The 26,878-nt window shown below is 39.7% G+C and overlaps 1 protein-coding gene across 1 annotated transcript in view; it reads left to right on the top strand.

The window, feature by feature from the left end:
* Positions 1-26,878, top strand: part of LOC103179701 (vacuolar protein sorting-associated protein 13B) — a 481,880-nt gene that overhangs the window by 84,479 nt on the left and 370,523 nt on the right. The window contains 8 exon segments of the mRNA XM_007895087.2: positions 3,295-3,390; positions 5,067-5,189; positions 7,797-7,934; positions 8,872-8,959; positions 13,034-13,228; positions 14,829-14,998; positions 16,387-16,581; positions 23,924-24,048. Of these exon segments, the coding sequence (XP_007893278.2) occupies positions 3,295-3,390; positions 5,067-5,189; positions 7,797-7,934; positions 8,872-8,959; positions 13,034-13,228; positions 14,829-14,998; positions 16,387-16,581; positions 23,924-24,048 (1,130 nt within the window).

Genomic DNA, 26,878 nt, shown 5'->3' with positions numbered 1-26,878 from the left:
ATGTTTTTTAACTTGCTCGCTACATCTCTATGGGCTTCACCCACTTACTGGGTTCTGTCAGAGGTGCAAAGGTTGACTCAAAACATAAGACTGAAAACATTACAGTAAAATCAACACCATGTAATGAACCTTGATCAAAGTAAAATTACCGATGAATGTAAGTAGTTTCCTATTATTTGCCTCATCGAATTCTGTCCCACCATAAAATTACATTGAAGCAGCCCTCATCAATCACAGCCTTACTACACGCTTTGACTCCAGAAATGAAGCTCCAACATAACAGCTTTTATTTCCTTAACACAAACCTAGCGTAATTAAAGAAAAATACAGTTATTGAACTACAAAATATGTCAAACAATACATTGGATATAAGCAGTAAACGTGATAATCCCATAATGTATGCTTAAGTAATAAACTGCTTCTGTGCACTTATAAACACTTTGGACTCAGCATTTATTTAGAGCATGGGAGACGTTTATTTCCTTGTAAATTTGGAATTCTAACTTTACCGCCTGCTTCTTCTCCCTCCACTCAACCCCCCCACCACCCTCAACTCATTTACTGCTGCCTTTCAAAAAGGGTTGATGCTGATCTGCAAAAAAGGCTTTTGCCCCTTATTAAGACTTCTGCCCCTTTTAGTGGTGCACGGAGATTGCTTTGGTATCAAAGGCCAAAAAAAGTTTTTTTTTCTGTTTGCCTAATATCCAAAAAAACACAGCTATATTTGCTTTAATCATTACTGTAGTTATTTCTGGTATTGCGCCTTTCACATTGAAAGTCTCAAAAGCTCTTCACAGGATATACTGCAAATTGCAGTAACTCTGATATGTGGAAAAAAATATTTGTATTCAATAAAGTTGTCAGATTAATACTGTTGTGTAAGTAAACGTATTTTGATGTACACGGAACAGGTTGCTGAGTCTAGTCAGATAACATTGGTGGAATTTCTCTTTCTCTTTAGCTTTTATTTTCGCCCACAAACTATACAGTCAATTCACTTTGCAGTATATTCTGTGAAGCGCTTTGAGGTGTTTCGAAGATGTGATAAGGTGCTATATCAAATGCAAGGATTATTATTATTATTACTTCATAATGCACTCCTATAACTATACTGTGTAAGAACACACAAACAAAGTATAATATAAATATATTCGGCTGAATTGGTACAGTTTCTTGACGAAAATAATCTGGGTTTTGTAATTGTAATTTCAAATATTGGCAAAGATTGATTGATGCTTTTTTAGTACTTTTAGATTTTCTTTTGCGCTTTGATTGTACACAGTGGCTCTATTTGATTCTATACAATTGCTTGTTTCAACTGTAATAATTGACGTTTTGTGTTTCTTTTTACTAGCTAAGCATTCAGAGATGTCCTACATGAAGAGGGCGATATTAATTCAGGCTGTTATTGCTTTAATACATTATCTGGGAGTGATGAATACTCTATTATTAATAATAATACTTTAATCTAAAATATAACAGCATTATTTATTGATTTTGGATTGAGGTATTAGATTATTAAATTGTTCAAGTTGTCTTAAGTCAGTATAAAATGCCACACCTGGCTTGGCAGATCCATAACCTTGAACAGTGATATGTTAAAATTACATTGAGTTTAACTGGTATTATTGCATTTTGAGTTAATAAACCAAGGAATTACTGATTACCAAGTATACTTTGTTTTGCCATCCCAGCAGTGTAACTCCTACCTAAAAGATTGGGTACAGACTATGTGGGGGAGATTCCCATATGCATTGCGGCTGGGTTGGTAAAGGGTCAATTAATCATTTAATTTGTGCTGTAAATTTGTAAGCAATTTTAATCAGTACAACCCCAGCTTCCAGAAGATGAGGTTAAGTGGTAGCAATATTTGTTTTAAGAGCTATAAATTGACAGTGTGCTTTTTAAAAGTCGTGAAATTACCATATTTTGAGACTTCCAATTTGTAAGAATAACCATGTGGCAAATGCAAGCTAAAACAGTAGCTTTGCTTGTGCTGAACACTGTTTAAAAAAAAATGCCTTAATGCAAACTGCAAATAAGATGATTCAGTTGCACAAAGAAAGTATTTTGAAAAGATTGAGTTTTCAGTTTAATTTAATTTGGTTAAATAGAAATGTATTTAATTGAGAACAAATTTCCACTCTTCCCAAATACACTTGAATTTATCTTGGCGTTTTATTCTGTTTTCATTTATCATGTTAAAGGATTCCAGCTGTAATGGCATAATAATCGCAAAATATGATTAAAGTCTTGTATGGTCATGCCAGGGTTCATAAAAAATATTCGCAATTGGTCTACTTGCATAATAAGAATGTTTGCTATTCATTTACACTTGTTTTGGGGGTTTTAAAACAAATAGGGCCATATTGTAGTATGTTAGTACCAGTCCAGTGGAAGATCATGCCAAATTAATCCTACTGTTGATTTTATAATGCTTACAATTATTCTTCGAGATTTTGAGTTCCTTTAATCAATTAATTGCTTTTCCTCCAAAATAATTGCTGACAGATGAGGCTAGCCCAGTAAATAAAGAATCAGGCTCTTCGAAGGCTTTACTTTATGGGATATTAACATAGCTATGAAAATGCAATGTTTGTAATGCAAGTTGCACAACATAAGTAATGGAAATGGAGTTTCGTTGAGAGCTCTGGGTATCTCTGCCTCTATGAATGAATATTGCTCCCAGTCATAATAATATAATTTGAGATAATTGTCACAAGCAATTTAGCTCCTGGGAATTGTTTAGAATCTGACATTTTAAAAAAAAACTTCCTTCTTTTTGATTAGGATTTCTACTTGAATATCATTAATTTATAAAAAATATATAAAGTTATGAGATTTTATGAAAATATATGTTTAAAATCATGATGTTGTATGCATTTCATTCCTAAGATATGCTGCAAGCTATAGACTACAGTTTTGAAGATTTTTATGTCCTTGTATTTTTCATTGGTATACAGATACAGGTTTGACAGTGATGAAGTTATTTGACCAGCAGATGTTAAGAAATTGTTAATTTGAGAAGTTTAGCATTAACCTTGTATTGTTCAAAACATATGTCATTATCTAGATGTGATTAAATCATAGTCAACTGCGGGACCTATATCCTGATGTGGATAATAAGTTACAGCTGCTTTTTTCTGCACCTGTTTCCTGTGCAATAACAGAATTTGGTTGAAACTAAAAGATTAATTTGTCTGCAGCAATTTTGTACATTAAAATGACAGATTACTACTATTTATTGCTAATATACAATGTGTTCAAAATGAGGTATTTGTCATTTTGTTACAGTTGACAGAAATGCAAACTGAAAGCAGCTATTACAGCCCTCAGAAAGTGAAATCAAAAGAAGTGCTTTGCTGGGAGCAAGAAGGGACTACTGTTGAGGTACTATTTAATATTATTTGCCTAAAGTAGAAGTGAAGCTTTCTGTGGCATGACCTTTCTATTCACCCAGTTAATTACTACTATTAGTACAATATGGCCATTGAAATTTTTTTCAACAAAAAATTAGTCCTTGGATATTAAACTATTCTTATAGTCTCATAAATTAAAACGTGTACATTACAAAACACAAATGAGCTGTAACTGATAGTAATGGTGGGATTAGCTTGACGATTTGCTGATGCATATCCATTTTATGAACTGACAAATTAAGTGCAGCAGAAGTCGCTTAATGGGAGTCTGACTGTGCCAAGCAAAATGTTCTTAATATCCATTTGTTCCCATCAAGCAAAGACCATTAAAAGTATGTGCAAGGGATCTCGATTGGCAGTAATGTGTCCTGGAAGTGGCCAAGACTGAATCCATTACCCCTATCGAACAGCAGGTTTTTATTTAGTTGAGATAAGAGGTTAACTCATTGAACTTTATCATCAGATCTGCACCCACCATAAAATAGTAATGGAACTGATTTTGTACACCCTTACATAGTTAGTTACTGCTAAGCATTGCAGAAATCCTGATCAATACTAATCACAAACATTCACGATGTGCAAATGGGAGTCACGCTGTCTCTTTGGTTTAAATTCTTATATATCCTAATCTGATAATTGATCAACTGGATCATTGGATTAGCACCTGCCAAAAAAGCAGCCGCCTCACTCAAAGCTGTTCCTGTTTATACGTTGTAATGAAGCAGTTTCCCATTTAACATTTATGGGAAACTTGTGCTTCAGTAAACACTCCCATTAACAAGATGTACTCTATTAATCTGTACCAAGACGAGCTGTATCTTGTCTATTGCCAGTTGGCGGAGATTTNAAAAAAATAAACTGGTGTTTTTACTGGATGGTTTGTGACTTGCTCCAGTTACAGAGATACTTCCGTGGGGCATATCCATTTGAAGTGCTGATTCCAAGAGGCTGACCCCATCAAATGCTGCTTATTTCAATTTTCTGAGGAAGCCTTTTTTGTATATAAAAGAATGCAAATGACAATTGGAACCCCAAGTTAATAAACTTCTTATAATGCGGGTGCTTATAGTACACCCGTAGTGTGAACCCCATGACGCACAGCCAGCTGTGCTCAGAGAATGCACAAAATGATGGAATATCCCCTCCTTAACTATCACCTTATAATAAGACTCCACTGTAGTTACTCTTGTGATAACAGTATTAATCCTTGCACTTGATACAGCACCTTATCACGTCGTTGGGAAGTCTCAAAGCGCTTCACAGAATATATTGTAAAATTGGATTGATTGTATTTTGTGGGCGAATCGCACAACAATGTCCCACAAACAGTCATGTAATGAATGACCAATTTTTTGGGGGGATGTTGGAAGTGACCTGCCAATCGACTAAAAAACGGGTTCCTACTTACTGCTAGGTAAACAGAAGAGTGTGCAATAAGGAAACTTGCCCAAGATTCACCCTGCTCACGAATCGAACCCAGGTCCTCTCCTTGCGAGGCAATAGCATTAACCATTACGTTATAGGACTCCATGATATAAAGGAGCTGAGGTGGTTGTTGGTGTTTTGTCTCCAAGAAAAGAAAAGCTAGAGATTTTAGCATGTCTGCATTTAGCATTTACTTGCTACATTTCCTGATTGCTTCTCAAGGTTCTGATTATGGGAGAGCCTTTCTTCAATTGTCAGATGGGATTTGTGAGCTGCAGAGCATTGTGCCTTAAAGGAATAATGGGTTTAAAAGACTTTGAAGAAAATATGAACAGAAGTGAAATTGTAAGTAAACAATGTGCGGTGTTTTGTTAAATTGGTTGAGTTGTGTGCCTGAGTGTGCATGTGTGTGTGTGTGCGAGCGACTCCAGTTTACATCCGTTTGTGTTTTTGTTATAATTCAAATGTGCTTAATGTAGTCGGGGATTGTATTTCACCTTTGTTTTTTCTTCTGGTGCTCGGGGTCAGAAGCTGTTGACCTCGCAGTGCACAAAATCAAATATGTGCTCAACCCAATTTGAAAATTGCTTTGCAACTGTTCTGAACCATCTGCTCTTTGGTGGAGAAATTCAGCTTGCAATCTTGCAGATTTTTAAGCCACCTGGGAGAATTTCTCACCCCTCTCTCTGTCTGTCTTCAAGTCCCTGCCTTCAAACTTATATCTTCGACTTTACTTTGAAGATGTCCTCCTGATGTGAAAGGCCCTAAATAAATAATAATAATCCTTGCATTTGATATAGTGCCTTATCGCATTGTTGAGACGTCTCAAAGCGTTTCACAGAGTATATTGTAAAGTGGACTGACTGTGTATACTGTAGGCAAAATGTGGCACTCAATTTGTGGGACACAGTAGTATCCCACAAATAGTTGTGGATTGAGACACAAAATTTGTTTTTGAGGGATTATTGTCCCTGGAAAGTGAACTGCCACTCGACTAACAACCGGGTTATTGCTAATTAAATAGAGGTGTATGGATTAAGGATGTATCATGAGCTGGAGCGGGAAAAGGGGTTGGGTGTGTGTGTTGATCAGTCACCAAATGTCTCCAGTCCATGCTCTCGGGAGCGCTTCACACGGCGGTTACTGTGAAGTGCGGTGACTGTGCTTTTGTAGGTGAATTTCATGCGGCGCAATGTCCCGCACACAGCCATCCCATGGAGTCCTGTAGCTCAGTGGTTAGAGCACTCGCTTTGCAAGCGAGAGACCTGAGTTTATTTCCAGGCAGGTCAGGGCGAAACCTTGGGCAAGTTTCCTTACTCCACACAGAGCCTAATAATAATCCCTCCAAAACCAAAAAACAATAATAAATTGGTCATTTTCAATCTACGACTGTTTGTGGGACATTGCTGTGCGCAATTGGCTGCCGCGTTCGCCCACAAATATACAGTCAATTCAATTTACAGTGTGTTCTGTGAAGCGCTTTGGGACGTCCTCCTGACGTGAAAAGCGCTATATCAAATGCAAGGATTATTATTATTATTATTAAGATGCTGTCAGCAAGGTGAGACCTGTACGAGGTTCTGTCTTTGAGGGGATTTGACAAAGAGTTTAATTAAGTTATTATAGAGCTCACTGGTGAGATCAACTTTGGATACTGTGTACAGTTTTGGGATTTGAAGCATTGGAGAGGGTTCATGCCAGAGCCAATAAAATAAATTTACTGCAGGGATTCAAGCTGTTAAATATAAGGGGTTCTCTTGGAGTTTCATAGCCTGGGGGTGGATGGGGGAGTGGAGATGGTGATCCAAGATTCAGAATTTTCAAATGAGAGAGAGATCTGGAGAATGTAGATCGAAAGCAGACTGTTCCCCTTCACAGAACTTTAAACTGTAGGTTTAAAAAGAACAGGATTCTCAAATGGAGATTAAAATAAATATTTTTCCACTGAGCAGTGAATTTGCCCCATAACACGATCGTAGGATTATAGTGATAGGTGCCGACTTGCATGAATCAAAAAAATCTGCAGGACTTGAATGGTGCACTTAGGGGAGGGAGGGTATTTTATATGTTGAAGTAAATCAGATTTCAATGGTGGAAATGTGAGAGTGAATAAATATTGTGGGTTTTCGCTCGAGTAAGTTTGTTATCAAGGAGTATCTATGCCGGATATTTCCCCAGCAGTCAATGAGTTCAAGTTTATGATGAACTAGATTTTGCATGTTTTTTGCAGTAAGTTTTAATAATAATAATAATCCTTGCATTTGATATAGCGCCTTATCAAGTCGTTGAGACGTTTTAAAGCGCTTCACAGATTATACCGTAAAGTGAATTGACTGTGTATTTGGTGGGCGAAACGCGGCAGCCAATTGAGCACAGCAATGTCCCACAAAAAGTCACGGATTGATTGGCCAAAATTATTTTAAGGGATTTATTACCCCCAGAAAGCGATACGCAAATTGACTAACAACAGGGTTCCTATTTACTGTTAGGTAATTAGAGGTGTGTGGAGTAAGGAAACTTGCCTAAGGTTTTGCCCTGCTCAAGAATCGAACCCTAGTCCTGTTGCTTGCGAGGCGAGTGCTGTACCACTACGCTACAGGACTCCTAACAGGCTACATTCTGTTCTGTTGTTCATTGCTTTATGTTTCTTGCTTCACTAATGCAAATAGAAGGATCAGAAGAGAAAAAGTAGGATTAGAAGTGGAGCTAAATGGCGAGGCATTTGCTAAGACAATCCAGGTCAGCTGATGTATTGTGCCTCGCTGGTCTGGTCCTACGATAAAGAGAGAGCCGAGTTTAAGAAGTTTAGTTTAGAAAAAGATTTTTTTTGTTTTAATTTTTAAAAAAATCATCCTTTTAAAAGTGAGAAACTGGAGCTGTCTGCACCACCCTCAGGAAATGATCTGCCTGGAGTTTTAAATTAAAACCTAACTATTGTATCTTTTTTTTAAGGAAGCGTGTTTCTTCAGCTGTGGTGAAAGTCTGAACAGTAAAGGATTAACATACCTTACCAATTCTCTGTTTGATTACCGAAGCCCAGAAAATAATGGAGTTCGGGCAGAGTTTATTTTGGATGCTGCTCAACACAAGGTCAGATCATTACTGAATCAAAATTCTATACTGGATTGAGGCTGTGGGTCTTCTGAAGCATTGATTTTTCAATACAAAGCAACATTTTTTAAGCAAAAAAAGCTCAATTGCTGTTGATTTTCAGATTTGCTACATTCAAGTACACAAAAGCTTATTAAAATTACAACAAATAGCCACATTTTCCAAAGCAAAATAGCCAAATTTACTGGAAGAGCTTAAACTGATAGTAATTTGGTTTTGTTATGCTGGCACAAATTACTTGCTGTGTTTGCTTACATAATAGTCACTAACGTTTCAAATTAATCCACTAATGTGAAGTGCTTTGAAGGAAGGACTTTAATGTGATAAGGTTTTTCATCAAATTGTAACTATTATATCCTCAAAAGCAACATTGAAAGGCATTGAGTTTGCAGTGGAGTTCTCAATAGATAAAAATACTAACAATTAAAACGTTACTTAAAAACCTGTGTTTCCTGTGTATGTAAACCTCCTGCATAGTTTAATCGGGTGTTTAAATATATTTAAGGCAACTATCTGATTTTGTTTTAATTCATTGCGATGACTATGATACTATGAAATCAATGATGATGATGCCATAGCCAGGCTGTTTAACAACAAGTATTTGTTCATGATGTTCAGAAGCCATTTTACTTAATATCTTATTGCCTTACAAGCAATTTGCAAAAGTGAACCAACATTAGATATTAACTGGATGAAATGGTGGTTTAAATTGTATGTCCCTCTTGTGCTTGGCCTTTTAATAGCAGTCGTGTTACCTGTCTGGAAGAATGCTTCAGATAACCTCTGTTCTCTTTCAGCGATAAGCCTTTGTGTAAAAGCCTATGCAAATACAAGGAGACATACATAATATAGTGTTGTTATCTCTAGATTCCATCCTTTTGGAACTTATGTTCTATTTGTTCTTCTTTGTTGGCAGGAGACGTACACAGAGATAGCTGGTGTACAGCGCTTTGGGGCCTTCTACATGGATTACCTGTATACAATGGAGTGCAGTAATGGCAAGGGTATTACTTTATTTTCTCACATGTTTGCTCCCCTTGAACAACACAAACAAAAGCTTCTTCTTAGCCACCTGGTCCTTGACCTCCTGCCCTGTCCTTTACTTCGAACTGACCGGGGGAACCTGACTGGGTTATTTTGAATGTATAGTAAACCTTATACAAGTCGTATCAGTTGGAACCATACATTGAATATGACTTATGCAAAAAATAAGTTATGTTAAAATTGCATAGAATACACAGTCCACAAATATTCGCCCACAAATATACAGTCAGTTCACTTTACAGTATATTCTATGAAGAGCTTTGAGACATCTAGAAGACATGAAAAGCGCTATATCAAATGCTAGGATTATTATTATGTAGGATATAAACACTTGAACGGCACTCGGGCAGATGTACGACTTAGGCGTTTATAGGATGTATACAGATTCTGGAGAAGAATAGATAAACTTGACTGCTGAGTATTTAATTGGAATTTTTGTCTTTTTGGTGGTTCCCAGATAAATTTAATTAATTAGTGGTCCTTAGGTTTCCATGATATAAATACCTATGTGACACATAAAATAACTTGAAAGTTATTGTTCTGATACTGGTTATTCTTCGTATCTGAAGATGGGAGTTCACACATTGTGAATATCTCAGTGCATGAATTTGCTGCCACACAGCAACCACATTCTTAGATAGCAAATAGTGTAACCTGATGTCAAGGAATATCCGAGCAGAGCAGACCACTTCCTAACCGCACTGGCAGAAACCATTACCCCCAGAAAGCGATCTGCCAATCCACTAAAAACCGGGTTCCTACTTACTGCTAAGTTAACAGCAGTATTTTTCTTATATTAGCCTAATTTTAAATATAGTTCTACTGAGCTGCAGGGAGGAGAGAAAGTGGGAGATCTACAGCTTCTAAAATCTCAGTTGTTCTTGTTCATAGTACTCCGAATAGTCACCAAAAGGCAAATTGATAACTTGGGATGCTTGTATGTAAACCAGTTACTGTCTTGTTCCTCATTGTGAGGTCTTTGTTCTTGTCTTGGAAGCATACCACAGTACTGTTATTACACTATTTTGGAACCTTTTTGCAGCCACATTTGGAGCTTGTCCAGTTTTTGTAACTAATACCTAAACAGGATTTCAGTACAAGTAAAGTTGTGTACGCATTACTTTAAGTCTTATGTTGTACAAATTCAGTCAGCGAAACAAAATTGGATATCTTCCACGCAGTTTCATTCACTCATAGCTTGTTGCTCCAAAACCGCAGGCAGGATCTGGTGTTGTCATTTATCTCGAATGGTTCCTCAGGAGTCCAGGATGTTGACAGGGGGCACTGCATCAGCCAGTGTTCAAGTGTTTGCCTTTGGCTCTCCCCATTCACATCTGGGCTTGTTTCTCAGCTTCCACTTGGTCACATTGTCACCAGTCTTTGTCAACCCAGCTCTCCCTCGATTTATATAGAAACATAGAAATAGGAGTAGGCCATTCAGCCACTTGAACCTGTTCCGCCGTTCTATAAGATCATGGCTGATCTGTGCCTCAAGTCCTTCGCCCCGTATCTCTTCATACCCTGATCCAACAAATATTTTTGTTAGGGTACACCAGTGTTTTCTTTGGAGGTCAGTGGCTAGAGGGAGTGTTTCGTGAAGGAACCAGGCTCACCCAAGATCATTGGCATTTCCTGCTGTTTTGTTACACTGTAGGCTTCTACATGGTACTTTTGGGGCAAGGGATTATCAGAGGCAAAGCTCTTTCTGGGCTTCAGCCTCTTGGGAGGTGGAATGTGTCAATGCAGTAGATGTCTAGGAACATATACCTGTATTTGTGTCTCCTTTTTACTGAAGCCATCCTGCCTGACTGATGCTGGTGTAATCACCGGGAGCGACAGGGTGGGAGTCCCCGTGATGTTCCCTCAGGATTGATTGAGTTTATCATCAATTTGGTGTGCATCGGCTAGAGCATGACCATATTGGAGCACAGTGCTCTGCAGATGGGTAATACAGGGCAAGACTGGATACTTGGAGTGTTTTGGGGTCAGCTCCCAATTTTATTTTGGCCAGTTTCTACAGTTCTGTAGCTCCTGTGTGGAGTCCTGTAGCTTAGTGGTTAGAGCGCTCGCCTTGCAGGCAAGAGACCTGGGTTTGATTCCTGTAGGGTGAAACCTTGGGAAAGTTTCCTTACTCCACATGCCTGATAATAATCCCTCAAGAAAAAAACAATAATGATTTGGTCACTCAATCCACGACTGTTTGTGGGATACTGCTGTGCGCAATTGGCTGCCGCATTTCGCCCACAAATATACAATCAATTCACTTGACAGTATATTCTGTGAAGCACTTAGGTTAATATATTATTCATAATGAAGATCGTTTATAATGAAGATTGTACCATCACATGTTATCTGGTACAGTTTTTGCTTGACACACCAATAAGTATCAGGGCCTGACAGGAAAAACATCCGTTTAGCTCTACTCTCTGTTTCCTGTCCTTCAACCACTTTTCATGTCGGGAGGACATCTCAAAGTGCTTCACAGGATTTACTGTAAACTGTAGTGAGAGCTTAATACGTAAGTGAACATATACCTTTCCAGTAAATCTCGTGAAGCGCTTTGAGATGCCTTGACGGCCTGCTAAGGTGTTATATCAAATCAAGGATTATTGTTATTATTGCTTCCCTTGCAGTGCTATCTATTGTCTTAACATTTGCGTCAGTTAAAAATATGGAGGAAGCTTTTTTTTGTGCTGTTGTTTGTTTTGAGTAGCAGCAGTAAGATAATACTGAGACGGTAGATTCTAAGAGGGTTATGTCAATATGAACTGAGGTGATAATAGTTTCCTGTTCGAAAGTTTATTTTGTCAGATAGTCATCTCTTGTAAATTATTTTTATCTGTTGAAGACCCTTGCAGACATCCCAAGGCTGCTTTTTCAGAGTGCTAATAGGTTTGATTATGATAAATTTAAGAATCGTCAATTAGAAGTGACTTTTTTGTTGTTCCGATTGTCCTTGCTGCCACTTGCAGTTGTTCCAAATTGTGTTTACATATGGACTTGGAATGAAACTGCTGCACTCCTCTCGTGTCAACGAAAAAAGAATTGACAGTGGATCAATTGGGCATTGGATTACTTAACATTGTTGGCATCTGCACAATATAATAATAATAATCCTTGCATTTGATATGATGCCTTATCACGTCTTCGAGACATCTCAGTGAGCTTCACAGAATATACTGTAAAGTGAATTGACTATTTCTTGGGCAAAATCATTAAACCATTTAATGAGATAGTATATTTTATTAACTTTGTTTCAGAAATAAGAGCTTTGAAATGAGACTGATCGGAATCAATGAGGTTATCTGTACCACACACAGCATGAAGTAGTTGAAGTACCTTTAAGAGTGACATTTTTAGTGAGCAGTTTCATGCACTATGTACTGTTGAATTTGCACAGCCTACAATTGCAGAGCACCAGTAGGTTTCCTGCTGCTTGTCCAGTTAGGACCACCCTATCCATAAGACAGCGTCATCTGGAGACACGTGGGAAGAATCCTGGTGACTGATCTACTCCAAGTCCTGCCGCTGAGCTAGCCTGGCTGATATATGTGTATATCTATATATATATATATATATATATATATACACAATTCATAAACTTCATATGGTACTTCATATAGTACTCTCCCTCAATCCCTCAGCCTTGCACATCTTCAGATCACGCGTGAAGTTCTTCCTCTTCAACCGTGCCTCAGGCACCTTCTCCCAGCTCGGCAATGTGCTCCGTCACTGTCGAGCACTCTGGGACGCTACCCAGCATGAGGGCCACTGTTGTTACTGCTCATTCACATAATGATTGAATCCAATGACTTGTTGTGAATCATTTTGAACTTGACTTTATTCTAAGGAAGGTGAACGTATACCCTGAACATCAGTTCAATCTGCATTTTTCCCCAAACATTTTATTTTTTATTCCCTATAACTTTTACACAAACACAATCGCAGTCGAGAGTCTTCTCGTCTTTTTACAAATGAGCTTTTTTTTAAAGAAAAGTCAATCTGATATTGAATTGTTATCTGGGTGTTCCTAGATTCAGGAGGTCAACAGCAGGATGCTCCCACAAACAAAAATGAAAATACGAGCGGCATGCAGGAGATATCCACCAAACGCCTGGTGGTGGGTCCAATGGCACTTCACCTGGACAGCAGCTCGGTTCATAGAATGTTGAAGATGGTGGCATGTGGTTTGGACCATGAATATGAACCATACAGCAAGCCCAATCCAGGTAGATACAGTCATGCGCTTGTCACCTTTGCAACATTTCAATCAGAAGTGTTTTTCAGAGTTTTGGATGGTTGGGTATCAGCTTGGTTCAGTTCGTAGCACTCTCATCTCTGAGTCAGAAGCTTGTGGGATCACAACAACACAACAACAACAAGATTCCATTTATAGAGCGCCTTTCACGTCAGGAGGACGTCCCAAGGCGCTGCACAGTTGGGTCATGATCACGGCACACGTCAGGACTTGGAGCTCAAGTTGTCTAGGCTGACAGTCCGGTGAAGTTCTAGGGGTGAGCTGCATTGTTGAAAGTGCCAGCCTTTTGATGAGATGTCAAACCAAGGTCCCATCTGCCTATTCAGACGTTAAAGATCTCATGGCACAATTTGAAAAGGGAAGGGAGTTTCTCCCATTGTCCAGGTCACCAATCCCCAATAAGATTGGTCATTCACTTTATGACTGTTTGTTGATGCGTAATATTGGTTGTGGCATTTGCCTACAAAATACATAGTTATAACACTTCACGGTAAATCCACCTGCCGTGAAAAGGCGCTACATTAAATTCAAGGATTATTTTATATGTCTGAAGACTTTTTTTCGGAGCCTCTCTTGTGATCTTTTAAATCTTCTATGTTACCAACTCAGTTCTTCAACAGAGATGATTTCCAATATTCCTGTTGCTCACCATCCAAAATTTTTGATTGGTTCTGATTGAATTACCGCACTGCTTTGCAACTGTGTGTGCGTGTACATGTGAGCGTGTACGTATGTGTGAGCGTATGTGTGTGTGTGTGCGTGTACATGTGTGTGCATGCATGTGTTTGTGCGTGGGCGTACGTGTGTGTGCATAAACGTGTGCGTGTACCTGTGTGTACGTATGTGTGCGCACGTGTACGTGTGTGTGTACGTGTGTGGGTGTACGCGTGTGTATGTGTGTACCCCCACATGCGTGTGTGTTATACTAAGTTTCAAAATCTCCTTACTTTCATTCAGAACTCTGCAGCTTGTGTACTGTCCCACACCAGGCTTCGCGACCACTTCACTCCCACCCTCGCTCGCCTTCACTGGCTCCCCATCCCCCAGAGGATCGAATTCAAGATCCTCATCCTCACCTACAAGGCCATTCACGGCCTCGCTCCCTCCTACCTCTCCGACCTACTATCCCCCTACTTACCTGCCCGTACCCTCCGTTCCTCTGGCTCCATCCCCCGCCCCAACCGCCCTACCATCGGTGGCCGGGCCTTCAGCCTCTCAGCCCCTAGGCTCTGGAACTCTATCCCCCAGTGCCTTCGCCTTGCTTCCTCCCTTTACGCCTTCAACAACAACAACAACAAGATTCCATTTATTGAGCACCTTTCACGTCGGGAGGACGTCCCAAGGCCGGTCTCAAGACCTTGCCTTCAGCTCCCCTCTCGACTCTCTTCCCCCTCCTCACTCCCTCCCTTCCCTCCCCTCACCCTGACCATTTCCCCCCTGCTCGGGTCCCGACCCAACTGTCCAGCGCCTTCGGACGTCCTCCTGACGTGAAAGGCGCTCTATAAATGAAATGTTGTTGTTGTTGTTGTACTTTCATGGCTTACTCATCCTTTATCTTTATCATCTTACAGAAATTGTGGATGAGAACAGAACACTGCCAAGCCCAGAGGAGATAGCTGCTTTAGAAGAGTACATCCCAACAAGATTAACATGTGTTACTATTTTAAAAAGTACTATTACTGTCACTCTGGCTGAGTTCAATCTGTTGGACAGCTTACTTCCTATAATTTTAGGCCGCAAGGTAATACAATTTTTTTTCAAAAAACTCTCCTAGATGCTACTCTGCGAGAGGGGCACTATATAAATGTAAGATATTATTAATACATGACTCTCAGAATTAATTGGTACTTTGTTAAATACGTTCAAGCCTTCTAGTTTTTTCACTTTTTTATTATTATTTATCCCTGTACAGGTCAGACCAGGACATATGACAGCATGTTGTTGTTGAGTTTGCACTTCCACCACGCTGCATGCAATTGGTTTTGTAAAGCATGTAATCTTCCCTCCACCCCCCAATACTCCCCATTTTTTAAATGTTGACCCAAGTTTCTATTCTTCATGGTGTCCCTAGACAGGGAATGCATTTGCATGTCTATGCACTTTGGGACGTCCCCACAATGTGAAAAGCGCTGTATAAATGTAAATTGTACCGTATGTCAGCAGGCTATTCAACAAACGATTTGTCTCCCAAAGGGTACATACCATCACAAATCATAGCTTGCAAATGAGAGCATCATCGCTGAACCAGACCTTGTCCTTATTTGAATTCCACACACGCACTCTTTTCCAGCTGGAGTGGCTGGTTAATGCTTGAGAAGTAAAATCAGGCTGATCCTTTTCTGCCTCCAGCACAGAGAGACTGAATTAAGTAAATTCTAATGCTTTCAACAACAACTTGCATTTATATCGCACCCTTCACATCGGGTAGCATCTCGGGAGTGCCTGATTTCCCTGCTGCTCTGCTGAATTGGCTGATTTTGCACTGACCAAGAGATCATATCTGAGAACTTCCTGGTCTGTCTGAATCAATAATTGAATTTACCCACAGAACCGTGGTCTACGCATGGAAATGCCAAAATATTCCCCTGATAAAATCAAAAGATCCACAAAGTTCAAAATGTTGTTACAGTTGGGATTACTAAAGAGTACTTTTATCGAAGTATGTTTGTGAGAGTGACAACTTGGAAGAAAGTTTTTTTGGAGCATTTTAGAATTTATTAACTAGGAAAAATAAAAGTGCCTTCGGTCTCACAACGGCACCACTCATCACCAAGTAAGTGTAGCATAATTTGTACCAGCAACGACAGCAACAATTAGCATTTATTGCGCCCCTCACATAGGGTAGTGTCCCAGAGCACGTAAACTAATGTTGATTGCTGTTGTTTCCCAAAGGGTACATACCATCAAAAATAGGTTTGTATTTGTGTTGCGAGACGCTATCCTACGTATTGCACTATTTAAATACACGTTGTTGTTTCTTTTTCAAAAAAACAAACGTAACTACTGATTTAAGTGCCTTGGATGGAATATATTGTAAGTTCTTAGTTGATTTTTGCCATGTATGGAAATCAGACTTACTTTCCTCTAACCACCCCTTCCAATACAATTATAAATGTTTTATTCTCCCAGGCTTCAACATCTAGCATAAACACAACACGTTTCCAGCTATTGCGACCCCTTCCCGCTCTGAGGATTGAGGTGGACAAGGTCAGTCTAGAGCATTCGGTGCCAATGTATGCTGGACAACTTGTGCCTGCTGTCAGCAGCGTTAGCCAGCCCTCCGACAACCTTCTACACCACTGCTACGCACACTGTTATGTTAAGGTAATGACTTATCCGACTCATGTATTTTACAGTTATTTTGTTTCATAATGGACATGCCAGATGTTGCACTGATTTGTTTACTACAGAGATGATGGGCTCTAACTACATAATACTACTTGAGTACCCTAGGGAACCAATGTTTAAAGCATATTACCTTTAGTAGATCCCTGTTATAAAGTGTTTTGTGGTAACATGTGTTTATGTACAGTACAATTTGGCTCTGTCAGTTACTTACTCCCCAAAATCCAAAATGTGTGCATCGCCTCCATTGGCACTTCAAACGGCAGAGGATGTGGGGGAAGTCAAAATGGCCGACTGCCAGGTCATTAGATCACCACTGTCTACCTTCCTACGTGTTGTGCAGAATACGGAAAATGACGTCAGCAGAGAAGCACATATTTTAAAATGAGATCTAAGGCAGTAAGACATGAGATATTTTTTACTCACTCAGGGTGCTGCAAATTTTGTGGAGGCCTGTAGCTTAGTGGTTAGAGCACTCGCCTCGCAAGCGAGGACCGAGGTTCGATTCCCGGCAGGGAGAAATGTTGGGCAAGTTTCCTTACTCCACACGCCTCTGTTTACCTAGCAGTAAGTAGGAATCTGGTTGTTCGTCGATTAGTGAAATACTTTCTCAGGGTATATTAACTCCTTCAAAATATATCAAAATAATTTGGTCACTCAATCCACGACTGTTTGTGGGACACTTCTGTGCATGCTGTGAAGTGCTTTGAGACGTCTTGAAGACGTGATAAGGCGCTAAATCAAATGCAAGGTTTATTATTATTTGGAACACCCCCCCCCCCAGAGGCTAGAGGCAGGACTAATTTTTGGTGTTCAAAAGGGAGATCGATAGATCCTTGAGAAGTGGGGGTATGGGGAAAATACACGGAAATGGGATTAAAAGATCTGCCAGGATCTAATAAAGGGGTGGAACAAGTTCAGTGGGTCTCCTGCTCTTACATTTCTACGATCCAGGGCAACTTTCAAATGGGTAAAAAGTTGTCTTTTTGTGCTTCGCTCATTCGCATTTATATAAAATTCACACCTTGACTGTCTGTGGGAATTAGCTGTATGCAAATTGGCTGCCGCAATCGCCTACAAAGTATACAGTCACAACACTTTACTTTGATATGTCCTCTGGACAAGAAATGCAAGGAATATTTTAACACCATTACAATTGTTTCTCAGTCAATTCTCTGACAGGTATACTTGACCATAATAGCAAGGTTCTCCTGAAGTATCTTTTTGCCAAAATCTGGGTTAATGTTGTTGTTGTTAATGTTCGCTCTAGAGGATTTGAGGTGTGGTTTCTGCAGACTTTGTTTCCTACTGCGAGTGCTGGTTGATTCACTTGAAATGCAAGTCAAAGCCCAGCGAGTGGGGTGGTCCTAGCTGGACAAGTGATAAGGGGCTATATATGTCTGGCAGCAGGAAAGTTTGCCAGACAGTGACATCAATGGCAAGCTATGCAGTTTTAGACTCCAGGAGTTACCCCAGCAACACACACTCTGGGGTCCCCAAGCTTCGGCTCTTGCCAACCTGCACCTAATACTTTCCGGAATTGAGTAAGCAGAGTGCGTCCCTCCATGGAGAGTGCGCATTCCATTCCAACAATCTATCTCTGAAATTTCATGTGTACATGGGATGCAATTCTCAGCTTGGTTTAGATACTCTTAAGAATGTGATGAGTTTCTGAATGTGTCAGATACCTGGCTGATCAAAAAAAAAATCGCTTGCAATAAAAGGAGACTTGGTGACGTTTGTTGTCTTGATGGTTCATGATATTTCCTCTTTTATATCCTGGATAAGAATGTGAGATAGGAAATAATTTTGAAAGTAGGGACTGCCCACCCTGCACTGTCTTCATCCAACAGAGCAAGTTTCCCCCTGTTGTGCTTTGTCTGCAATGTCAGTGAAGTTTGGAAAATGTCTAACACAAATAAAGAGAAAAAAAATTCTACACATGGCAACAGTGTCTTTCAGTCTTCTTTATTTTCATTTGGAATTTCTTCAGAAGGTACGTAAGGGAGGGAATGGTGGGAGGGAATGGTGAGCCAACTGTATCGAGGGGTCAGTAATGATTATTTTGGGTGCACCGATGCAGAAGTGGGGTCATGATGTGCACTTGACTTGCCTTTGGATCATAAAGTTGAGTTGAAATTGAGGTGGTTTGGTGTTCTGAACATTTACTATACAAACCAGTTGTCAGAGCTGCCCCTGTTTACAAGTGATCCCTTTATATTTTTTATATAAATGCAATGGTACTTTGGAATGAAACACTGCGGCATTGTTCCCAGCAAACCGCTGGTATAAATTTAGGAGCAGTTAAATTAGAAAGATTGCATGCAACTAATCTTAGCACTGCAGTCGGTCGTGCTGAATGAGGTAGCAGCTTATTTTATCCAGAAGTACGGTCATATAATACTTGGTAGTTTCTTGTTTCGAAGAAGGATCCTTGCAAGTGTTATTAATCTCAAATCAAATGCTCTCTTGCCCCCTTCTCCAATTTGTTAAACCATGCTGAATTCTAAATAATAACTATAACTTGTCGTCCTTCCACATAACATTGTCTCGATAAATTAAACTCACAGATTTTATTGAGAGCACAGTTACCTGTGATATCTTGTAGTCTGGATGAAATGTTGTTTAAATCACAAAACCTTCACTGCTGGATTTAAACCAAACCAAACTTCCAAAGTTGAAATGTTTTGCCCATTGCTGGTTCGCTTTTAGTACAGTAATGAAATGAGGAGATTAGGATGCAAAGAGTGTGGTCAGTGGCTTTTTCCGTGGCAGGCTGATGAGCATATAATGTCAGTAGCTGTGAGTCTTCTGAAAATTTTTGTCTGCTTTTCATAGAAACGTGAGTAATCGTGTTTACATGGCTGGAGGAGAGGAGTGTCCTTGTATCTAACATTAGCAACATGTGAATGCATTCAAAAATGGACGGATTCCTGTTGACATTTCAAGTATGCTCCATGTATAATAGTCTTATGTACGAAAGGCTTCTTCAAGTTTTTAAGCGACAGGGTTTGAAGATAAATAAAGAACTTATCGGAAAATAGGAACAAGGAGTTGGCCATGCAACTCCTCGAACCTTATTCCTCCATTCTATTAAATCCTGGCTGATCTGTTCCTCAACCCTATTTACTTGCCTTTTCTCCATATCCCTTGATACCTTTATCAAACAAATATCTCATCGACCTTAGACTCAAAAATTCCAATTGACTGAACATCCACTGCCTTTTTGGGGAGAGAGTTCCAGATTTCCACGAGCCACTTTATGAAAAAATAGTTCCTGATTTCACTCCAAAATGGCCTAGCTCTAATTTTAAGATTATGCTCCCTCATTCTGGATTCCCCCACCAGAGGAAATAGTTGCTCTCTATCCAGTGCCTTTATTATTAAAACACCTCGATTATATCACCCCTGAACCATCTCAACTCTAGGGAATACAGACCAAGTTCATCCCTGGTATCATTCCTATGAACCTGCTCTGTACCCCTCCTGGGCCAATATATTCCTAAGATGCGGAGCCCAAAACTTAACTCAGTGTTCCAAGGTTCTGACCAACTGAAACACATCACTTCCTCGCTTTTGTATTCCAGCCCCTTGAGATAAAGGCCAACACTCCATTAGCCTTTTTGATCGTTGTCTGTAACTATTCACTTGGTTTTATTGACTTGTGTCCTCGGTCACTTAAATCCCTTTCCTCCTCGTCTTTCACTGTTAAGAAAATATCTGGCATTCTTGGATTCAATATTGAGTGTTGGCTTTGAGCTCAAATGTCAATGTTGGACGCAAGAGGAACTCCCTTCTCTTTTCAAATAGAGGCCATGGGATCTTTAACGTGGGCCTGAACAGACCTTTCTGATAGAGGAAACCATTACGTATTTCAGCGCTCTGAGACACTATCCTGCATGAAAAGCGCTAATCCAGTGCAAGTTGTTTTCAAAAAAAACTTTGCAAAAGAGAAGTTGAGTAACTAACGGTTGTAGTTACAGGTTTTATTCTTGCTCAGAAAGAAAACCCCAACATTTAAATAGGCACATTCTATTCTGCTTAATTTCTGTTTATATAATATGTTTATGACAATGGGTGGAACACATCAAAGCTACTTTCTCAGGTTTAGTGTTTTAGGTACGTTTTGAAAATCAAAATGCTTCCCTGGACAGGGAGTAGATACAGTCCATGCTAATTTGGATGATATTTGTGTATTTGCCAGCAATTTAGAGACCAGATAATCGATCATTTCAGCACAGGGTAGAGTACTTATCTTTACGAAAATGCATAAAACTACATTAAAATATCTTGGTGTCTCATCTGTTTAGAAAGAAGTGTCTCATCTGCCATTTTGTTAAAATTTAAATCTTTTAATATGTAGCAGTACGTTGTTCAAATCCGTACTCGTTACCTTATTACAGTATGATACAGTAGAGGTCTGTTGTCATATTTTTGTGCAAGACGTTCTTGGGCCATTGCTGTGGAGATCAGCTGGATTGTTGCACAGATTGTATTTTTGTTCGCTCAGCTGGGTGTCTCTGACTCATGTGGAAACCCATACCAATTTTAAGAGTATCCAAACCAAACTGAGAATTCCATGTATCCCGCCTACACACGGAGATTCCAGAGACAGATTGTTGGAATGGAATGCACTCTCTCTCCCTGGAGGGACACATCCTGCTTACCTAATTCCGGAAAGTATGAGGCACAGGTTGGCAATCGCCTGGACTTGGGGATCCCTGAGTGTGCGTTGGATTACTGCTGGAGTCTAAGCAGCTATAAAAATGCATAGGTTGCCATTGATATCATCTGTGCCATCTGCGACCAGGGCTCCCTCTGCCTCCTCGTCCTCCTTGACCTCTCTGCTACCTTCGACACTGTTGACCACTCTATCCTCCTCCATCTCCTCTCACCTCAACCTTCACGGTTCTGTCCTTGACTGGTTCAGATCGTACCTCTCACACCGCCTCCACTTCATCTCCACAAAAGGCTTCTTCTCTAGCCCCTGCACCATCTCGTGCGGCGTTCCTCAGCGGTCTGTCCTTGGTTCCCTCCTCTTCAATATCTATATACTCCCTCTTGGTGACATCATCTGCAGACATGGGGTCAATTTCCACGTGTATGCGGATGTACCCAACTATACCTCTCTGCCTCCACCCTTGAGTCCAGGATCACTGCTGTCCTGACGGAATGTTTGTCAGACATCAAGTCCTGGATGGGAGCCCACCTTCTTCAGTTGAACATCAACAAACCAAAGGCTCTCTTGATTGGCACCCGTCAGCGTCTCCACACACCAAGCGCTGACAGCATCACCATCGATAGACGCACACTCCACCTTACTGAGTCAGTCCGGAACTTTGGCGTCTTGTTTGACCCTCAACTATCCTTTCTACCCCTCATCTGTGCCTCCTTCAAGACCCATCTCAAGACCCTCCTCTTCGATCGTGCTTTCGATCACCCTGCCTCCCTCTCTGCCCTCCATTCTCCCCAATCCTGACCTCCAGTTTGGGTCCGCAACATTGACTGTCCAGCATCTTGGGACGTCCTTTCGATATGAAAGGCGCTATACAAATGTAATTTTGTAGTTGTTGTGATATCACTGTCTGGCAAGCTTTGCTGCTGCTTGTCTGGCTACGACCACCCTACCCATTACGGCTTTGGCTTGCAAAGTTAATAGGAACAGATTGCATACGTGCCCTAAATGCAATCAGTGTCACTTCGCCTTTTAATGTGGTGTGAAACATTGCAGGTAGCTGGGAACCTTGGCATTACAAACCCATCTCACTGGGGGCCTATATTTCGAGAAGCTGTTCGAAGCAGAAACCAGCAGAGTATCTGATTTAAGTTCTGCCAGTCAGTCGTTGGAAGTAAATTTCAGTTGTGTGGTTTAAACAAAGTGATGCAAAAGTAATTGACTTAAATGCTTGGTCACCAAGTTTGAGTTTTGAACTGACTTCATTTGGGTTTTATCATCCTGCCAGCAGTTATTTTGGTTAACTGTTTTCCAAGTTGACGCCCCATGTCATTTCATTTGGGCTATTGGGTAGTTTTAGCACATTTTACAATGTAAGAATGTCGGTTTTCATTTTGAGTCATTCACATTCTTTGGAAATTCTTTCTCCTATTTGTGAAACCTGATCTTTTATAGTAAAACAGTGTATAGATTATTATATCTTTTAATGAATACCAGCTGAAGTTAAACATAGAGAAATATAATTTACGAAAGTACAGCTGGTGATTTTGAATGCGTCTTTAATTACAGTTTGTCCACTTATGACAAAAGTAGTAAGTTTTATTCGTGTGCATATTTTGAAACTATAGCTCACAGTGAACTGTCTCAGAAAGATACTCTAATTAAAAATAAAAGTAATTATAATCAACCTGGCATCTGACATAGTTCCTCATCACATTGTCAAATCGTCTTCGAGAGGTTCACAGAATTTACTGTAAAGTGTAGCAACTATGTATTTGTAGGCGCACACAACATTGACCGATAAAGAGGCACAAAGCGAATACGCAATGTTGTCTGGAGGTTTGTTTGCCCTTCTCTTTTTGAATAGTGCCGTGGGATCTTTAATGTCCACCTGAATAGACAGACCCGACTTCTATTTAACACCTGAACTAAAAACGGCATCTATCTCAATGCAGCACTCCCCTACCACTGCACTGCAATGTCAGTTCTGATGTGGCGCTTGAACCCACACCCTTCAGAGACAAGTGTGAGCCAGGTTGACATCTTAAAGAAGATATTCAGCTTATTAATAAATTTCGGTCACACAACATCTCATCAGTGACACCTCATCACTATCTCTGATTTGTATCCACCACATGTGGAAGGGCTGCACATTTATTTCTGATGGTCCAACCTTTTGTAGGGTGTGATGGACTAAATTGCAGAACCCTTTGCCATTAAATCCAAGGATAAGGCACTTTTGTGTTGCTTTATTTCCCAATTGAGGGCCATAGATTTCAATCTTGTTTTGTGAAATGTATGATGTTTTGTAGAAAAACGGATGTTCTTGTAAATGGTTAGAATCTCCTCGTCTCTAAATGCTGGAGTTGTCTAATTTGCAGAAAGCTCCATACTATACATGATCATTAAAATAATTATTTTTGGTGGTGCAAAAGATTTAAAAAAAAGCTGTCTTTTTTGTTGCCTTGAACATATTTACCGATAATAACTTTCTGAGACTGAATTAACTGGGTGGTGAGGGTGTGATGTGGACAAGCATTCACTGTATGTTCGCTGTAAGAAAATTGAAGCTGACATGTTTCATCATGTTTTCATTAAACCTTTATTCTTGTACAGTTTTTGATCCTTTCTGCTTTGTTATTGCAGATATTTGGTTTCCAGGCAGGCGTGACCTCTTTAGATAACGGGGGATCATTCTGCCCCCTTTCTCCAGTCATCCCGCCTTTCAGCACAGCTTTCTACGGCAAATTACTCCGACTTCCGACGTACTGGTGAGTTGAAAGCAAACATGAATATACCGCAGCACTTTTATGTCACATCCAGTTGAATTAGTTGAATCTGGTAATATTTCAGTTTGCGTATGAGGTCTAATTTGCAGAAAGCTCCATACATGATTATTAAAAAAAATATTTTTTGGGATGTAAAAAAGGAGCTGGTTTTTTGATGCTGGAAGATATTTACTATTAATAACCACATAAAATACACTTTGGTACAGTTGTAATAAATAATGATAAATATAAGCCTTGCATTTGATATAGCGCTTTTCACGTCTTCTAGACATTCTCAAAGCGTTTCACAGAATATACTGTAAAGTGAATTGACTGTATATTTGTGGGCAGTTATCAGTACGTAACATGTATCTCGTTTGTGGAACGGTACGTTTGCCATAAGATAGTAGTACATCATTCACGTGATGGTTGTACTTTTGTTTCATATTCAGCGCTTTGAGACGTCCTCCCGACGTGAAAAGTGCTCTATAAATGTAACTTTGTTGTTGTTATTGTTGATATTGAACAACTGAATAACTTCATCCGTCAGACAAACAGAAACTATACAATGTGTGGAACTCCCAGTAGTTTGGTCTGAAGACTCTCTGAAGTATGGTGACGGGATTCCGTGTGTGTCAGGCATCCAGACGATTCCCCCCCACCCACACACAGTTAGTCCTGCTTTTGAATTGGAATCCTAGCTGGGGTGTTGTTTGGTCTTTGGCAACTGAGCCTCTTTTGAAGATGAGGATCATTTGGAGGTTTGCCCTCGCACCTTTTGATTCCAACCCTCCCTCAGGGTATTATACAACAATGATAACAAATAATCCTTGCATTTAATAAAGTACCATTCATGTCAGGAGAATGTTTCAAAATGCTTCACAGCATTTACTGTTAAGTGTAGTATCTGTATTTGTAGGTTATGTGGCAGCCAGGAGTTGAAACACTAATTTTGTTTGCCAAGACCTCAGGAGAAACTCCCTTCTCTTTTCAAAAGTGTAGCACCACGGGATATTTAGTGTCCATTTCAACAAGTACCCGGGTTTAATGTCTCATCCGACGGTCAGCACTTCCCAACAATACAGCGCTCCCCCAACACTGAATTAGCGTGTCAACCTTGAGTATGTGAGTTTAAAGCCTGAACCCAGAACTTTCTGACTCAGATGGGAGATGCTACTAAGCGACCCAGGTTGACACCTGAATATTCAGCATTATTGGATCTTTTCTCTTGGCCTCATCATCAGAATACCATATGTGTGGGGAGGGGGGAGGGATTCTGCTTTTCAGTTTAATAATAATGATCCTTGCATTTGATATAGCGCTTTGATGATCGTTGCATTTGCCTTTGATACAGGCGTATGAATGACGTCATTGATAGTCTCAAAGTGCTTCACAGCATATACTATAAAGTGAATTGACTATATTTTGTGGGCAAAAGTTTGGGCTCTGAATCTGTTGCTACCTCTGGGCATCTATTTAATAAGTAGTTAGATAGGTAGATAGATAGGTAGGGAGAGGGATAAGTAGAGAGGGAAATATAGATAATCATGAGCGTGTGTGTGTGTATGCCTATATAATGTACATGTGTGGTATATTGGTTCTTTTTCATATAATTAGTGGTTGTTAGATGCTGACTTTATAACTTTCTAGTTTCAGAACTTCGCAATTCTTTTTGGGTGTTTGTTTTCACGTTCTTACATTTGGAAAAATAAAATAGTTTTTAAAAACAAAGTGCAAGTTAATTGTAGCATTTTAGTCACTCTATTTTCCTGTCAAGCTTGAATGGGAGATTTCATGAATGAATGGCCATGTGGTAAGCTGAACCTCACATTTGTGCTCACAAGACCCAGCCCAAGCCCTGGTTTTACTGCGGAGTGAATTATGTTCAGACTTTCTAAGTGTTTACAGTTATGTCAGTCAAATCAGCTCTGGATTTTTGCCAGGATAAAACTATGGCCTTTAGATCCAGACTTTTGGCTTTCCATAAACCATAAAGCCTTGGCAATTTCTGTGGAAGTAACATAGTTGTCCCTTGTTATTTCTGTAGCTATTGGTCATTTCATCACAAGAAAACAACCTCGGGCCTCTGACTAATTTACTGGATGATTTGCTTTACTTTGGAAGCAGGGAAACTGGATTAGGTGCAATGAAGGACTTGTACAAACCTTTCAGAGGATTAAAGCAACTTTTCTGAACCCAAATTAATTCATCAAATTACAGATTTTAATATCTTCTGAAGCTGGGAACTTCAGACGTAGGGAAGATTCCTCGTATGCCTATTCTATTCTGCAATATAGAAATGTACGGGGCTGGAAGATATTCTATGAAGTGCTTTGAGCCGTCTCAACGACGGGATAAGGTGCTATATCAAATGCAAGGATTATTATTTACTATATTCAGCACTGCTAGAAGTTGGCAGCACTGTTCACCTTTGTTGATTCTTTAAGCAGTCTATTTCACATCTTCACCCTTACTGCAAAGTATTTAAATGTAAGCTTTCTGTTCACTTTCCCTCTCCTGAGGTTGAGTATTGTTTTAAAGAATGAGTTGGGTAAATGCACGTACATAATGAAAGTTGGATAAATGTGTGTTTAAGTGTCTTAAGTACAAAGGGAGTTATAGTTCCTCTTAATTATATAATTAATCATTGAAAAGGCATGATATTGGGTAATTAAAAGATTAATTAAAAGATTATCAATTCCCCCAGATCCAACAACAACTTGCACTTATATAGCACTCTCCACACAGGTTGGCATCTCAGAGTGCTTAGATGTGTTTACCATGTGTTTGCATACGTGGTTCACACAGCTCACACAATGCAAATATGTTTAAA

The sequence above is a fragment of the Callorhinchus milii genome, unplaced genomic scaffold (assembly GCF_018977255.1).
Source record: "Callorhinchus milii isolate IMCB2004 unplaced genomic scaffold, IMCB_Cmil_1.0 Scaffold2, whole genome shotgun sequence".
Taxonomy (NCBI): domain Eukaryota; kingdom Metazoa; phylum Chordata; class Chondrichthyes; order Chimaeriformes; family Callorhinchidae; genus Callorhinchus; species Callorhinchus milii.
The sequence above is the reverse complement of the archived record's forward strand: the minus strand, read 5'-3'. Positions and strand labels throughout refer to the sequence as shown.